This window comes from Juglans microcarpa x Juglans regia, chromosome 4D (assembly GCF_004785595.1).
Source record: "Juglans microcarpa x Juglans regia isolate MS1-56 chromosome 4D, Jm3101_v1.0, whole genome shotgun sequence".
In the NCBI taxonomy this organism is placed as follows: domain Eukaryota; kingdom Viridiplantae; phylum Streptophyta; class Magnoliopsida; order Fagales; family Juglandaceae; genus Juglans; species Juglans microcarpa x Juglans regia.
The window spans coordinates 25,901,395-25,919,532 of NC_054600.1; the positions used below are offsets into that span (position 1 = coordinate 25,901,395).

The 18,138-nt window shown below is 36.5% G+C and overlaps 1 protein-coding gene across 2 annotated transcripts; it reads left to right on the top strand.

Annotated features, from left to right (window-relative positions):
• The first annotated feature begins 503 nt into the window (after positions 1–503).
• LOC121260032 (increased DNA methylation 3-like) lies at positions 504–4,197 on the top strand. 2 transcript variants are annotated; one of them, XM_041161892.1, is made up of 3 exons: positions 504–1,031; positions 3,183–3,410; positions 3,644–4,197. In XM_041161892.1, the coding sequence occupies exons 2-3, from the start codon at positions 3,242–3,244 to the stop codon at positions 3,913–3,915; spliced, it is 441 nt and encodes a 146-aa protein (XP_041017826.1). In that variant the 5' UTR covers positions 504–1,031; positions 3,183–3,241; the 3' UTR covers positions 3,916–4,197. The 2 variants fall into 2 exon arrangements, with proteins under 2 accessions (XP_041017826.1, XP_041017827.1); XM_041161893.1 differs by having other exon boundaries at positions 3,647–4,197.
• Positions 4,198–18,138: the final 13,941 nt, after the last annotated feature.

Sequence of the window (18,138 nt, forward strand, 5' to 3'; positions counted from 1 at the left end):
GGACTAGTTAAATATATATTTGTAAAATTTTGAGTTACAATAATTTAGGATCTCTAGTCATATTTAGAGAGTTATTCATATTTAGAGAGTTATTGTCGAATGACCAAATCAATATTTTATAATTTTTTCATCTAACTACCTCTCTCTCTCTTCTCTCTATCTGTGCTTCCATCCAGTTTTTCTCTCCAGTTACGTTTCACCTCAACTCAAACATTGTTTCCTCTAGGCTTTGTTGTAATTTGGTGTTCGCAAAACCGGTATTGTGTACAATGTGGATTAAATATTAAATTTTAATATTAATACAAAATATTAAATATTAAATATAAGTATATTTATAAAATATTAATTTTTTTAAATATTATTAAAATATATAATATTATATCATTATTTTAACTTTATAATAATTAATCTAATATAAATTAACCTCTTTAAAATTTTTAATTATAATCAAAACCTAAAATTCTAGTAAAACTTTAGACTTAGCCATTGCCACTGCTAGAGGAAAAAGACAGAGTCCAACGCACCGTTTGGACTTAGGGTTCGGTTTTCCCCCTTTTTTTCCCCTACCGGCTACCGCAGGCCTCTCTGTCTCTGTCTCTGTCTCTCTCTCTCTCTCTCTCTCAGCTTGCTCACTCTCCATAACTGCTCTCTCACTCTCCCCACAGATCCCCTCTCTCTCATCTCTTAATCTCTCTCTCGTCTCTACGTCTCCTTGGCTTCCCACCTGTGCGCCACCCAAACCGGCGACACTGTGATGCTTCATAGCACCAGGTCATCGCCATGCTCTTCCGCCGCCACTTCGTCACGCCGTTCGTCTAGCCCCTTTGCCTGGTCCGTCGGCCGGCGCCGCCCATACCGTTTCCAATACTCAGTATCTTCCCTACCGTTGCCTCCGTTCATGCCTTGTACTCCGTCTGGCCAACACGTCGCTGCCAGTCCCTCCGGACCCCAGTGTCGGTAAGTACGACAACGTTCCATCCCGCACCGTTCCATCACCAAGTCCAGTTGAACATCGCTTCAAGCTTAGTGAGGTATCCTCTCTGCCCGTATACATGTCATTTCATCTGTGGTTAGTTTGGCGCTGTTGATTAATTAGACTGTTCTTGGAGTGTGTGATTGAGCTGAACGTGTTATTGGTTTGCTTAATATTGTGGGTTGATTGGTGGTGAGGAGGTCGGTTTTAAGTGTATCCGGACAAGAGGGAAAATGAATTTGTTGGATTGTTGATATTTGGCAAAAATCTGAGGAATTAGCACTGTTGGGAGGGATTTCAGGTGATTGAATGTGTAGTGGCAGTTGTGAATATGTGTAGTTGGGCTATTGTTAAGTTGATGTTTTGGTTGAGCAAGCGTTGAGGATTTTAGTAGTTGTTTGATAGGGTTGAAAATGGTATCAAAGTCTATTCTAACCCAAAATGTGGGACTTGAGTCGTGCCGCCTATGATAGATTGGCCCGAGGAGGACTTCGGGAATATAAGAATGGGAGATTGTGATATCCCATTCTGATAAGTGGGTAGGTGGTGTATGGCCACATTGCTTGGGAATGATAAATTCTTACTCTTTATAATGTTCTAATGTGGCTCTAATTATATTATTGACTAGTCTTTTTAGAGTATAGGCAATGTGGTTTGGACATTCAATTGGGACGTTACAAATGGTATTAGAGCCAGATTTGAGCTGACAACGGACTGGCCCGACGAGGATGTTGGGAATATAAGGGGGAGAGATTTTGATATCCCATTTTGATAATTGGGTAGGTGGTGTATGAGATCCCCCATTGCTAGAGAAAGATAGATTCTTGCTATTTATAATGGTCCAATGTGGCTTCAGTTGTATTATTGACTAATCTTTTTGGAGTATTGGCCATTTGACTTGGATCTTCCATTGGGGCGATACAGTTTTTGTCTCTGTGTTTGTGTCATAAATGTTGTAGGCACCTAAACATCAAATTTATGCTCATTACATGCTAATCCCATCCTCCTTGTACATCACCATGCGACAAGTCTATATGAAGCTAATTTCTCCTTGAAAATTCTCATTCCCATTGATTTGTTTTTGTAGTTGTCTTTAATAGCTAGTATTTTCCCTCTGTCATCTCTTCTTGCAATGGCAATAGCGGTTGCAGCGATGAGGAAATTTGCGCAATTTCTTTCTATCCTATTTGGTAGATATTAGATTAGGAAGGTTAAAGTTTTGCATTTTCCTCTATAGTATATAAAAATCAGTAGAAAAATAAAACATGAAATTATGCACTTATGTACCAAAACGTATTTGCTATAATTCATCCCTGTTTGAATGGGTGGGTATGGTCATTGGACTTATCCTATGGCCCTCCTCCCAATGCTCTCTCCCTAGGTCCAATTGAGGTCAAATAAGGGGGAATCGAATAAAAATCTCCAAACACAATTAAGTTGTGACATCTGTGAATGTGGACTGGATATAGATTAGCGACTGGGACGGATAGCTTGAATCTTCTTGACATCACTGCTGTTGAATATGATGTCTGAATTGTTTGGGTTCTCCATGTGTCAGCTATTTAGATGCAGTGTTTCTGGAACTGGGTTTTTTTCCTAATATTCTTACACTGTTTCTGGAACTCGAGCTGTTCCTAATATTTGGAGATCTCATATTTGACAAGTCTTTGATTGACCTAGCCCTTGCACCCAAACATGATGACTGATTAGTGAATTTTTAATCCTGTCCAATTTGTTGTTACATGGAACGTATAACATAATTAAGAATGGCTTGTGTGAGGCTAAAGTCATATTTAATGTGGTTTACCTATGAGATGAATTGCAAAGTTTTGCTCTCTATTTATTGAGATATTTATTACTGGCATGTCTTTTTCATTGTGCAAGTTATTACTAAAGCAAACTTTTTTCCTGACATATTGTTTATTGGCAAAAACAAAAACTGAATTAAGTTTTTGCACTACTGTGTGAACTTTAAATTTGAAAAGATACTTCAATTTTTTTAAAATGAAAATGATACCATTTCTTATACATGTATTTGAAAAATTAAGATGTTTTACAAAGCTCTTGGAGAACTGCTTGTATATTTTTGAGGGTATGGTAACCATTTGCCAATCTATATAATCGATTGCTTTCTTCTTCTTCTTCTTCTTTAATTTTTACTATTTCCTACTTTTTTGGATTCTTACAATTCACTTACTTTCATCTACAGTTAACAAGTAGATCTTGAGAGAAGAGCTGAAAAGTACAAGAGCTGCTAAATTTGGCAGCATGAATGTACAAGGTTTTGTTGATCATTCACAAATGAAGCCATCTGTTGTTCTAACTGGAACAGCAAAGGAAGGTAGTAATGCGCCTCCCGTTGGTCTTGTTGACATTGGCACAAGTGAAGGGGCCTACCTTTTTCGAGTTGCACTTCCTGGAGTTCGAAAGGATCAATGTAAGTTTCCTTCTTTTTCATTTTTCATGCATAGCTTTTGCCATGCATGTGAAACAAGCAAATCACCATTAATGAAAATCATATTTTTTATGCGTCAGTAAAAGCATTATGAAAACTTACGAGTGCTGCTGTTGAAAAAAAATACATTAGAGCTACTGCATGGCACAAACTCCATTTTTCTCATAAAATAATGTATAAGATAAAGATGACAAACTAGATGATGCTTGCTCTAGCAGGCAAATTAAAATGCGAAATCCAACGTGATGGTCGGGTTCATATAGAAGGAGTAATAACACGTGCAGGAGTTTTGAAAGACACGTCAACTGTATACCAGATGAAAGTCCAGGAATTATGCCCATCCGGACCATTCACCATTTCTTTTAATCTGCCTGGACCGGTGGACCCCCGATTGTCTTCTCCAACTTTCCGGCCTGATGGCATCCTGGAAGTAGTAGTTTTTAAACAAAGAACACCTGCAACAGATGGCAGGTTCCCACCTCCGTGACCTTTATACAAAGAGCTGCATTCTTTTTGCTCTGGGAGGACTGCATAGCACTTAGGTATGGTTTACTTCCGTATTGAGTATTGAAAATTGAAGAAACCATGGGTATCGACATCCACTCTTGTTTTAAGTGGGCGTTCAATTAAAAGCTAATTGAATGACTGGTCAGTGGTATCTGTTATGCATTATTGCTCCAACAATTGTGCTCAAAACGTCATGGATTTGGCTTGTGGTTGTGATGTCAAAGATGATAATTAAGTTCAGATACAGTATAATTTATGATCACTTGTTAGCAGTTTTGGCTTCGATTGGAAGCCAAATTCATCTCAACTTCAACTCATCATTACAACTTTTTCAAATTTTAACACAAAATATAATAAACAATTTAACTTTTTCAAATTCTAAAATAATAATAATATTAAAAAATAATATTTTAACAATATTTTATCATCTCAATTCAACTTAATTCAACTCAGTTCAACATCCAAACGCAATCTTATTAGACTCATTAAAAGTAGTCATTGCACTAAATCATTGTCTTGTAGGAAATTGAAAGTCCAGGTGCTCAATTACTTTTATTAACACACTTTAGGAAGTTTAGTCAATCTTTGGTTGGAAATTCAGCAGTTCAAGGCTTCACAAATTCAAAGTCTGTTAAAGACAACATAAGATTCCTCTAACTCAACGTGATTTGGAAATTTTAGGAAGCACCAAATAAGTTTCCCATTACTCAGTTGGCTCAATTGAAGACATGGGTTTCTCTTAAGTTTATTTTTCAGTTTTATACTTTACATGGGAAAGTCGTAGTTTAATTCAACAAAGTCGGCACAATAAGGATCACATTTTTTCTTCAGAGAAAGGGGAAAGAAAAAGGAAGAAAAAAAGGAGAGAAAAATACAATAGTCGAGCTTACAGTGAGTTTCTAGGGAGTTTGTAGAAGTAATCGAACAAATTTAACACTTAACTAGCAGGGAAACATTTTCATTGCCTAGTGTTAAAACTCGAGTCCAAAAGACGTCTCATTGGGTCTGTTGGTACAGGGAGGGTGGTCTCCACTCGTTCTACCTATAAAATTGACAGCTCCGCATTCCACGTGGATTGCATCATCCTATGTAAGGGTGTGCAACCGGACTGGTTTTTTTTTTCAGTCCCTTCCGGAACCCGGAAATTCAAGTGCATCCGAGCGGTTGTCTGCCTATATCACACCCGGGCAGGTGAGAAGAATCTGGATCCAGTTATGGATCTGGTTCTATCAAATTTTAAAACAAAACTGATATGGTCCATCTCTTAGAAAACGACGCCGTTAGCCCTCAGAAGTCTTTATGTTTATTTTATTTATTTTTTATTATTATTTTTCCTAATCGAGCCCTCATTCTCTAACTCTCAGAAGTCTTCACTGAAGATTGAATCACTCTCGTCACCCGACTACACTCTCAAATCCTCCACCTCAGAAGTCTCAAGTCTCTCGAATCACTATCGTTGCTCGACACCGTCTCACCCTGTCTCTTGAATCCTTGATCATTTTGTTGCCACCGGTGAGAGTTTCCCTATCACTCTCTCCCTCTCTGTCTCTCTCAAATGTCGCTACTATCAGAATGATCATCTCTCTCTCTCTACTCTGTCTTGGTCTTTGGATTTTGTTTGTAAACAATGGGTGTTTAGAGATTTTGTGTTAGAGTTTGGTTGTGATTTTTGGGTGTTTTAGGATTTTTGTGGTTCTGATTGTTGATTGTTCATTTTTTAAGATTGGGAACTGGAATATGTTCAAAAGAAGGAAATTGAAGAGGTGGGAATGACTTTCTACTCTGAAATTACTTTTTACCTTGCAAGTTAGGATCAGAGCTTTAGTGGTAATAGACATTCAGTGGTAATAGCATGCATCGATGTTGCATAGAATTGAGTTTGATTGCTTCTAAGTATATAAAACATGTAGATGTTCTTGAATTGAGTGGTCATCAATAACAAACATGACTTAGAATAGAGCTAGTTGTGATGAAAAAAAAAAAAAAAAAAAACCTCAAAAAATCCTAAAAAACCATACCAACATATGTATCCTTTTTGTGAAGGAGAGATATATATATATATATATATATATATATATTTTCCACTTGTGGTCGCCATAAATTAATGAATAAGGAACTATTTTCCTCTTTATGCCTGCCAAACCCACCCCCCCCCCCCCCCCCCACCCCCCCCCCCCCCCCCCCCCCCCCCCCCCGTCTCCTTCCTTCGGCTTCTCTCTTTCTATTGTTCTTCCGGGTTTGGCTTTTGCTTTTGAGCTATTCAATTCCTATGTTCTTTTGATATGTGAACTAGCAATCATTTCATAGTGATATATTGAAACAAATATTATGGTATTCAGACAGAGAGAGAAAAAAAAAACAAAGGACCACTTTGAATATAACTTTAGTTTTTCTATTTTTTTATTATTGTTGGTGTTTGAAGATGCTGAAGCATATACATTATATTAGTGCTGTAACATATACTTATTCTGAAGCATATACATTATTGTTGGTGGATCTGCTCATATTTCATCTTGTGCTGGAAATGTTTTTTTTATTTGTTGAGCCATGATAAACTCATCTCGTGCTTGAAATGATGAATGAATTTTATATTTTTTTAGTTGTCATTGGTTGACTATGTTAGTTATTGATTTTATTTTTATTATATTTCTTATGTTTAAAACAGATGGAATGTAGTTTTAGTGGTAATGTTGGTGGTTCTGGTTAAGCTTATATTTAATTAGATATGGAGGAAGACACTAGTCCTTTAGTGTCTTCTTTCATGAATACCCCAAACCCCATGCCCTCACCATCTTTCCCCCCAAAGTCAAAAAGAGCCAAGAAGACTACCAACCAATCTCATGTATGAGATCATTTGACAAGGGTTGAACATGTTGATTTCATTGCACCTAAAGCTCAATGCAATTATTGCTTCAAGATTTATGGATGTTATTATAAAAATAGTACTTCATCAGTGTCACACCACCTAGGATATGCTTGTCCGAACTCTCCCATTAGAGAGAATAAAAATCTTGGGAATGATAAATCACCATCATGCACTAGAGTTAGGATAAATGGTAAAAGATCTAATCCTTAAGTGTTAGGACAATATGATCGTGAAAAACTAAAGGTGATGATTTCCAATTTGTTTATCCAGTGTGAATTTCCATTAAAGGTTATAGAAACTTTTGAGTTATTTAGAGCCAAGATACACATTGTCATCCCGAACCACCTTCCCAAAATAGTGTATTGGTTTATACAAGGAGGAGAAGTAAATGTTGAAGGCTTTGTTGAGCAATCAAAGAGTTTGTTTGACCACCGATATATGAATATCGGTGCAAAATAAGAATTATATTTGTGTCATGTGCCATTATATTGATCAAAGTTGGGTATTATACAATAAAATCATAATGTTTTTCAAGATTCCTAATCATAGGGATGAAACCATTGTTTTGATGTTCGAGTCTTGTTTAGCGGATCGGGAGATTAATCGCCTTTGTACTATTGCTGTGGATAATGCTTCCTCTAATGATGTCACAATTGATTATGTGAGGATGAACATAAGAGATAAAACATTCACAATTTTGGGATGCGAGTTTATACATGTGCGATGTTCTGCACATATTTTAAAGCTCATTGTATGTGATGGTTTAAAAATTATATATGATGTTGTAAATAAGATTAGAGAAGCAATAAGATCTGTGAGGTCATCACCGACAAAGCTTGATATGTTTAAAACATGTGCAAATGAGCTGAATATTGTGTGAAAAAATTGTGTCTAGATGTTCCTACTAGATGGAACTCAACATACCTAATACTTAGTGTTGCTGAAAAATACGAAAGAGCTTTTGTGCTAATGGGAGTGAAGGAGTCACAATTTTTGGCGCCTCCGTTTGAAGTTGGCAAATGGCTTGAATTTTTATTAAGTTTCTAAAAGTTTTTTATGATGCCACTTTGAAAATCTCCCGCTCATTGTATATGACCTCTGATATAATTATTTCAACAAATTTGTACAATTAAGAATACTTTGAACAACATAGGTCAAAGTGAGGATGGTATGTTGATGAAGATGACGTCTACTATGAAACTTAAGTTTGATAAATATTGGGGGAACATAGATAGGATGAACATGATTGTTTATGTAGCTTTTGTTCTTAATCGTTGATATAAGATTACAGCCTTGTTATATTGGTTAAAAAGGTGCAAAGGGGATGAATGCGGAGATAGAATTGAGGCCAACGTAAGATTTCTCACGAATTGTTTGATTGGGCAATACCACAAGTTTAATGGGCTAGGTAGTGGAAGATCAAATATGGCCCATAGAGGTTCCTCAAGTATTATTGGTGATGACCCGAATTGTAAAGATTTTGATACAGCTCTAGAGCAATATCTTGCAAAGCAAAAAAGTTCGGTACTTAGCTCGAACATGGATAGGTATTTGTCAGATGTGATTGAACTAAAAGTATCCGAGTTTGATATTTTGGATTGGTGGAAGAAGAACTCATTTAGATAATCACATCCTTGCGGAGATCGCACGTGATGTATTGGTCATCTCTATTTCCACCGTCGCATTCGAGTCTGCTTTTAGCACCAGCGGACGAGTAATTGACCCATACCGAAGCTCATTAGTGCCGGAGATTGTCCAAGCACTAATTTGCATGCAAAATTGGTTGAATTGTGAACCACTTAGTTCTTGGGAGGTAGAGGAGCATGTAGAAGACGTTGAATTCAGCCCGCCAATAGATAAAAATGAAGATACAAATAAAGACCTGCTTGCATTTACTCAGATTTTAGAACACTCCAATTTTGACGCAGAGTTGAGAACATCAATATTGTTACAAAGAGCATTTATTTTAATTCAGATATTGGTACTAACACTAATTTCATGTCCTTCTACAATACAAGTTATACCCATTAAATATTAATCTCCCTTTCAATAATACTTACTTGATCTTCCAAATTCTACTTTGCAGTTTTCGCATCAAGAGTTGTATGACATACAATATTGCACATCTTGGGTTCTCTCATTTTAAACTAAAACAAACAAATTCGGTTAGAAGCTTAGCAATCAAACATAAGAGACTAAACAAGAGGACCTGTAAATTGCCTAAAAAGTCTAACTTATTGCATAAGGAAAGTTTTCAATGCATAGGGTGGGAGTCCATATGTTTAAGTTGAAGGAAGAGAGTTACCTTAAGCAGAAAAAAATGTAGAGGTTAAGTTAAATAGATAAATTAGTAATAAAAAATCAAAATTAACAAATAAAAGTATTTACCTTCGATGTCAACGCCTTCTACATGCTCATCCACCTCCTAAGAATTAAGCGGTTTTCAAGTCAACCAATTTTGTTTGCAGATTAGTGATTGGACAGTCTCCGGCACTAATGAGCTTCGGTATGAGTATATTACACGTCCGCCGGTGCTGAATGCGAACTTGGATGCGACAGTGGAAATAAGGATGACGAATACATCATGTGTGATCTCTGCAAGGATGAAATATCTAAATGAGTTTTTCTTCCACCAATCCAAAATATCTATCTCGAGTACTTTTGGTTTAATCACATCCGACAAATACCTATCCATGTTCGAGCTAAATACTGAACTGTTTTGCTTCGCAAGATATTGCTTTAGAGTTGTATCAAAATCTTCACAGTTCGAGTCATCACCAACAATACTTGAGGAACTTTTATGGGTCATATTTGATCTTCCACTACCTAGCCCATGAAAATTGTGATATTGCTCAATCAAACGATTCATGAGCAATCTTATGTTGGCTTCAATTCTAACTCTGCATTTATCTCCTTTGCACATTTTTAACCAATATGACAAGGCTGTAATTTTATATCAAGGGTCAAGGACAAAAGCTACATAAACAATCATTTCCATTCTATTTGTGTTCCCCTAATATTTATCAAACTTAAGTTTCATAGTAGACGTCATCCTCATCAACATACCATTCTCACTCTGACCCATGTTGTTCACACTGTTCTCAATTGTACAATTTTGTTAAAATAACATATTAGATGTCACATACAATGAGTCGGAGATTCTCAAAGTGGCATCATAAAAAACTTTTAGAAACTTAATAAGAATGCGAGCCATTTGCCAATTTTCAAACGGAGGTGCCAAAAGCTTTGACTCCCATTAGCAGAAAAGTCTTTTCGTATTTTTCAGCAACACTAAGCATTCGGTATGTTGAGTTCCATCTAGTAGGAACATTTAGACAATTTTTCCACACAATATTCAGCTCATTTGCACATGTTTTAAACATATCAAGCCTTGTCGGTACAGACTTCACAAATCTTATTACTTTTCTAATCTTATTTACATCATATATAATTTTTAAACCATCACATATAATGAGCTTTAAAATATGTGCAGCATGTTGCACATGTATAAACTCACCTCCCAAAATTGTGAATTCTTTATCTCTTATGTTTCTCATCACATGATATCCATAATGATTGTACAAAGACGGTTAATTTTTCAATCCGTCAAATAAGACTCTTAACATTCAAGCAATAGTCCCACCCCTATGATAAGGAATCTTGAAAAACATTATGATTTTCTTGTGTAATACCCAACTTTGATCAATATAATGACACGTGATACAAATATAATTTTTGTTTTGTATCGATGTCCATATATCGGTGGTCAAACAAACTCTTTGCCTGGTCAACAAAGTCTTCAACCTTTGCTTCTCCTCCTTGTATAAACTAATACACTTTTTAGAATGTGATTTGGCATGTCAATCTGTGCCTAGGCTCTAAATAATCCAAAAGTTTTAATAAACGTCGGATGCTCTATAACTTTGCTTGGCAATTCATATTGGATAAACAAATTGGAAATCTTCATCTCTAATTTTTCATGATCATATTGTCCTAACACTTGAAGACTAGATCCTATACCATTCATCCTAACTCCAGTCTTATCACCCCAGTCTGATGGTGATTTATCTTTCTTAAGATTTTTATTCTCTAACGGGAGAGTTCGGACAAACATATCCTAGGTGGTGTGACATTGATGAAGTACCATTTTTATAATGGTATCCATAAATTTTGAAACAATAATTGTATTGAGTTTTAGGTGCAATGAGATTAAGGTTGTGTTTGGATGTTGACGTGAGTTGAGTTAAGATGATAAAATATTGTTAGAATATTATTTTTTAATATTATTATTATTTTAGGATTTGAAAAAGTTGAATTGTTTATTATATTTTGTATTGGAATTTGAAAAAGTTGTAATGATGAGTTGATGATCCAAACGAAGCCTAACATGTTCAAACCTTGTAAAATGATCCCATACATGAAATTGGTTGGTAGCATTTTTGACTCTTTTTTACTTTGGGGGGAGAGATGGTGCGGGTTTGGGGTATTCATGGAGGAAGGCACTAAAGGACTAGTGTCTTCCTCCATGTCTAATGAAATATGAGCTGAACTAGAATCACCAACACTACCACTAAAATTACATTCTATCTGTTTTAAATAAAAGAAATATAATAAAAATAAAATCAATAGCTAACGTAGTCGACTAGTGACAACCAAAAAAATATAAAAGCCATGTAACATTTCCAGCACGAGATGAAATATGCGCTGATCCATCAACAATAATGCATATGCTTCAGCACAAGTATATGTTATAGCTCTAACATAATGTATATGCTTCATCATCTTCAAACACCAACAATAATAGAAAAACTAAAGGTATATTCAATGCAGTCCTTTATGTTTTTTATCTCTCTTTTTGAATGCCATAATATTTGTTTCAATATATCACTACTATGAAATGATTGTTATACTAAAAATCCATGGCAACAAATGTAAATTTTTTGTGAACAAGGAAAGATTTGTTGCCATGGATTTTTAGGATATGTTGAGGGTTTTTATTTTTATTTTTATCACAACTAACTCTATTCTGAATCATGTTTGTTATTAGTGACCACTTAATTCAAGAACAACTACATGTTTTATATACTTAGAAGCAATCAAACTCAATTCTATGTAGTCTATTATCACTGAAGTTACGATCCTAACTTGCAAGGTAAAAAGTAATTTCAGAGTAGAGAGTCATTCCCACCTTTTCAATGTCCTTTTTAATATATTCCGATTCCCAATTTTAAGAAATGAACAATCAGCAATTAGAACCACAAAAATCCTAAAACACAAAATCCCCAAACACCCATCGTTTACAAACAAAATCCAAAAACCAAGATAGAGTAGAGAGAGATGTTATTTCGATAGTAGCGACATTTGAGAGGGCAAAGTGTCGTGAGATAGAGAGTGAAGTGATTGGCAAACTCTCACCGACAACAACGAAATGATCGAGGATTTGAGAGAACGGTGTTGAGTGACGAGAGTGATTCGAGAGACTTGAGACTTCTGGGATGGAGGATTCGAGAGTATAGTTGAGTGACGAGAGTGATTCAGGCTGCATTTGGATGTTGAGCTGAGTTTAGTTTTTTATGAGTAGTAGTGAGTTGAGTAGTGAAGGGAGTTATGTGGAGCCCATCTAAAGTGTGTTTGGATGTTAATATGAGTTTAATGAATTTCACTATTTTCAAAAGTTTGAAAAATCCCTTAATGCAACGTTTATTGCTATCATTCCTAATAAACATGGAGCTTTGAATATTGAGGATTTCTGCCCTATAAGCCTGGTTAGTGGTGTTTTTAAGATTATTTCAAATGTTCTAACCAACAGGTTAAGCCATGTGCTGGAACATATTATCTCCAAGCCTCAGAACGCTTTTTTTCGTGGGAGATAAATTCTTGATTCAGTGCTTATTGCAAATGAATGCTTGGACCATAGATTGCGGGAGGGAGGTTCAGGTATTCTTTGCAAGCTTGATATGGAAAAGACGTATGATCATGTGAATTGAGAATCTCTCTTATACTTGCTTGAGAGGTGTGGCATTGGGGATTAGTGGATTTCTTGGATGCGTCATTGTATTTCAACCGTCAGGTTCTCAGTTCTAGTTAATGGTACACTGATTGGTTTTTTTATAGTTCCCGGGGTTTAAGGCAGGGAGATCCTCTTTCTCCTCTTTTGTTTGTCATAGTTATGGAGGCCTTAAGTCGGATGGTGCAGGCTGCTGTTGGTGGAGGTTTCTTATCTGGTTTTTAGGTGGGCAGTGGGTTTGATGGCCCTATCACCACTTCACACCTTTTTGCAGATGACACCTTAGTCTTTTGTGAAGCGGATAATAACCAGATCCAAACCTTACGGGCATTGTTACTTTGCTTTGAAGCAATGTCAGGACTTAAAATGAATCTTGGTAAGTTCGAGATGGTTCCGGTGGGTGCGGTCTCAAATATCCTTAGTTTATTGGATTGTAAGATGTCCTCTTTACTAATGAAATATTTGGGTCTTCCGTTGGGTGCAACTTTCAAGGCTAGAACTATATGGGATGGGGGTGATGGAAAAGATAGAGACAAAAGTTGGCTGGTTGGAAACGAGTGTATTTATCGAAAGGGGGTCGTCTCACTCTTATCAAGAGTACCCTTATTAACCTCCCCACTTATTTCTTATCTCTGTTTCCTATGCCTGCAGGGGTGGTGAATAGGATCGAGAAACCTTTTAGGGCATTCTTATTGAGGGGGTATGGGGGAGGAGAATAAGTTTCATTTGGTTAGTTGGAAGACAGTATGTGCCCCAGTTGTATATGGGGGATTGAGAGTGTGTAATTTGAAAACTTTTGACAAAACTTTATTGGGGAAATGGCTATGGAGATATCACTCAAAAGGAGGATCATTGTGGAAGGAGATTATCGACGCTAGATATGGTACTGCTTGGGGGGCTGGTGTAACACCCCGTATTTTAGTGTATTTTTATTGAAGGATTATTTTTATTAATTCAAAAATTTATTCTCTTGTTTTAAAATTATCGGATATTTTTAAATAGTTTATTTTATGATCTTTAAATTATGAAAATTAATTTGTTATGTTTTCTTAATATTTATTATTGTGATGTATTTAAATTGTTCTTTATTTTAAATTAATTGATTGTTAGATTTAATTATTTTATTTTCATTGTATCATTACGTTTAAATTATTTTATTGTACTTGTTGTTTTGAAATCGTTTCCGTTGGATCATTTTTGTGACCCAAGATGTGAGGACTGAACCTCATTTCTTTTCCTTTATTTTCTCTTTCCTCTCTTTTTTCTTTTTTTCTTTTCCTTTCGTTCTTTTTTTCTTTCTTCCCCTGCTTCCCGCGCGCGTCCCTCTCCTTCTCTCTTCCCGTGCATTTTTCTCCTCCACCCAACCCGCCGCCCGTGACCGACACCGCCCACCGCCACAAGTTCCCCTCCCGCCGGCCATCATCCCCCACCAAGCTCGGCCCCTATCTCGCCGGCGTTCTCCTCCACGCACGGCTTGAAGCCGAGGCGTTCCTTGAGCCCGCGCGCCGCCGTTGCGCCACCTCCGGCCAACATTTCTTCACCACTTCATCCTCGACCTCCCAGCTACCCAATGCACCCAACCCCAGCTCCGATCCGTCACCGGTGAAGCACAACCAACCCCATTTCTGATTTGGGTATTTTTGGTCTTCAACCACCATTTGCGCCGCCACCTACGGCAAACCACCATCACCGCTAGCTTCACCGACATCCCTAAGCCCTACCTTATCAATTTCGGGTCTTCGATTGTCTCCGTTTAAAAATGAGTTTTTGAGACCCATGACCATAGTGTATTTTACACTGTTAAGTTGCTGTGTCCCCACCTTTTACACCTCCGTGATCCTTCAGAAATTATTATATAGCACTGTAAGTATTTTTTCAAAGAACTATCGTGATTTAAATATATTTTTGCACTAACTCATATTCTTGTGATCTGGTTAGACATGCCGGACTGAGTCCGAGGAGTTAGGGTGTCGGATGGATTATGGACGAAGTTGTGTGTTTGGTTTGGATTGTTGGATTGTTGATATGGTGTTGTTCATGTACATGGCATATTGCACGCATGATTTTGTTTGTAAAGGAAACTGGATTTTCGTGTACATGCATTCATGTTCATGTGTTTCATGAAAACTGAATTTTCATGTATTAAATGATTTTGAGTGCGTGTGTATCACGACCCCAAGCCGAGATAGAGCATTATCTCGGTGGAGCTCCTCTAGTCACTCGGGAGCGGAATATACTGAGTAACATCTCCCGGGTTGTCGTTGGGCGACAACGAGATCGGACGAGATGGTCTCGTGCCGACTCCGTGGCCCCTCTGCTAGCGGGGGCTAGAGGATGCTTGGCCACTAACGCGCTGGGCGCATAACTGGGCATCGCTCGTTGGGTAGTGGGTGCTTGGCCACGAACGAGTTGGGCGCGTAACTGAGCATCACTACAAAGTCAGGACGTGCGGATGATCCCTATGGGAGATCATGGTGCATTGGTTAATGGATTAATGGGCTGTTTTCTGAAAAAATAGTGTGTGTTGAGTAAAATGATTTTATGTGATTCATTTTCTGGGAAAATGATGTTTTATTGATTTGGGTCATTTTTTAGAAAAATGACGGGTTATTATCTTTGGGCCAAAATGAGATTTTGGCGTGTGTTGAAAAATATCTATTTTCAGGAAAAATGATATTTTTGGATCTAATGTATATTTCATCATATGCATGCATATTAGTTGCATTAATATGTTTTTATCTCGTGGTTATTTGGTTTATACTTACCTGCGGTACCGTTTTATGGTAACGCAGATTTTGATGCAGATGAGGATGAGGGTGAGCCTGAGGATTCGACTCTACCCGAGGAGTGATGATGATCACTCGTTTATGGTTTGAGACTCGTATATATTTTATTTGGGATAACTGTATAACTTTTTAAAGATGCTTTGTTTTGAATATTTGTATTAAAATTTTGGTACTTAGTTGACTTGTTAAATTTATCCACTGCGTTGTTTATTGTACACTGTTACATGTACACACACTTGGCGCTATCGTTGGGATGCGTGACCATATTGTCATCATCCTGACGTCACGATTCCCATGTTTTTTTTGTACGTGAGAGTCGGGGCGTCACAGCTGGTATTCCAATGAAATGAGAGGAGGGGTATGGTGTGGGTTTGTGGAAGTTTATAAGGAAGGGCTGGTCTTGTTTCGAAAAACAAATTCGTTTTGTAGCTGGTGAGGGCAATCGTATTAGTTTTTGGCGGGATGTATGGTGTGCTGATCATGCATTGGAAAGGGCTTTTTCGGCGCTCTATCGTATTGCAGCTAATATGAAGGCTTCAGTGGCGGATATGCGGTTATTTGTTCATGGTTCTCATCAGTGGAATATTCTCTTTATTAGGAATTTTCATGATTGAGAACTATCTCTTGTCTCAGATTTTTTTAGTCTATTATATTCCATGGGAACTCCTCTGGCACAGTGTGATAGTTTGAAGTGGAGGTCTAATAATCACAAAAAATGTACTGTTAAGGCGTATTATAACATTTTGGTTATATAGGACCATAATCTGTTTCCTTGGAAGAATATTTGGAGGTCTTGTGTGCCTTCTAAAGTAGCATTTTTTGTATGGAACGCCGCTCTTGGGAAGATCTTGACTACGGACAATCTGTGGAAGAGAGGATGTGTAGTGATAGATTGGTGTTGTATGTGCAAAAAGAATGGAGAATATGTGGACCATCTCTCTTACTACATTGTGAAATAACAAGGGTGTTGTGGGATAAAATCTTCCAAATGATTGATGTTGCTTGGGTTATATACCTTTAAGGGTGGTGGATTTGTTGGGTTGTTGGAGGAAGATGCAAGGCTGTCAGCAAGTGGCAGTATTGTGGAAGATGATCCTATTGTGCATCATGTGGTGTACTTAGACGGAAAGGAATGCACGCGGCTTTGAAGATAAGGAATGCTCAATAATTGAGTTGAAGAATTTCTTTATTGACACCGTAATGCTTTGGTTTTCTGCTATTGTATTAAACGGGACAATGTCCATGATTTCTTGTCTTTAATTTATCGTACTTAGAATGTTTTTAGGTGTTCTTCTATATACTTTTTGTGTACATGACCTATGCCTATTTCATTCATATCAATAATATTATTTATTACTTGTCACAAAAAAAAAAAATATGAGTTAAGTATTTTTTTTGGGAAGTTGAAAAATATTGTGAGTCCGACGTGTAAGGAGGTTTTGAGTTTAGTAATTTGAGAGTTGAGTGTTTGGATGTTAGACTCAACTTAAAATTGGATTGAGCTTAGTTAAGTTTTGTAACAAAACGCAGCCTCCGTCTTTAGTGAAGACTTCTGATAATCAGAGGGTGAGGGCTCGATTAGAAAAAAGAAAGAAAGAAGACTTCTGAGGGCTAACGGCGTCGTTTTCTGAGAGATGGGCCGTATCAATTTTATTTTAAAATTTGACCCGTTTATGGATAACCGGATCCGGATTCTTCTTAGTTTGGGTGTAATCCAGGCGGATAACTGTCCGGATGCACCTGGACTTTCGGATTTTGGACTGGACCAAAAAAAAAAAAAAAATGATATAACTCAATATTGATAGTAGAATGTTCAACTTGTGAAAATACATCTCTTTTTTTTTTTTTTTTTTTCTCTTTAAAATTGCTTCAATATTTTTTCTCTTTGCCCATATCGTTCAGCCTAAATCTTTCAAAAAAAAACAAAAAAACAAAAAGAAGCCCCCATTAACAACTGATCATTACAGAGATTATATGAACACAAACAAAATCTATAAAAAGAGTCTTGCCAACTATTAAAATATGAAAAAGTAAAAGAGAAATATTTAAATAATTCAATCATCCGTACTTTCAAAATTAGGAACTTGTGTTCTTAATCTACATAATTTTTTTAATTTTTTCTTATTTTGTTTATGATGATTTACTGTTAAATACCGAGTCCCAAAAAAAAATATAAAGTGACAATGCAGAAAAATCAGCAGAAACAAAAGAAAATAAAATCTAAACCCCAAGATTGCGACATATATAAAAGAGTAATGTCATAAGTTGTGTAAGTTCTGCTTAATCTTTTTAAAAGAGTGAGGTCTACTACTAAAGAATTAAAAAATATATACATATATATGGTATTTCTATCATGTTGCAAGATACATATTGTTAAAAATTAGTGCTTATGTAAACAATTTTAATAATATGATGTTTTATGATAAAATGAGAATGTCATATCATTCGTGATTAGAGGATATCTAATAATTTTTCCATATAACAACTTGTTGTCCCACCACCAAAGTTGATGGATCTATAGTTTTTTTAGTTACTCCCATATGA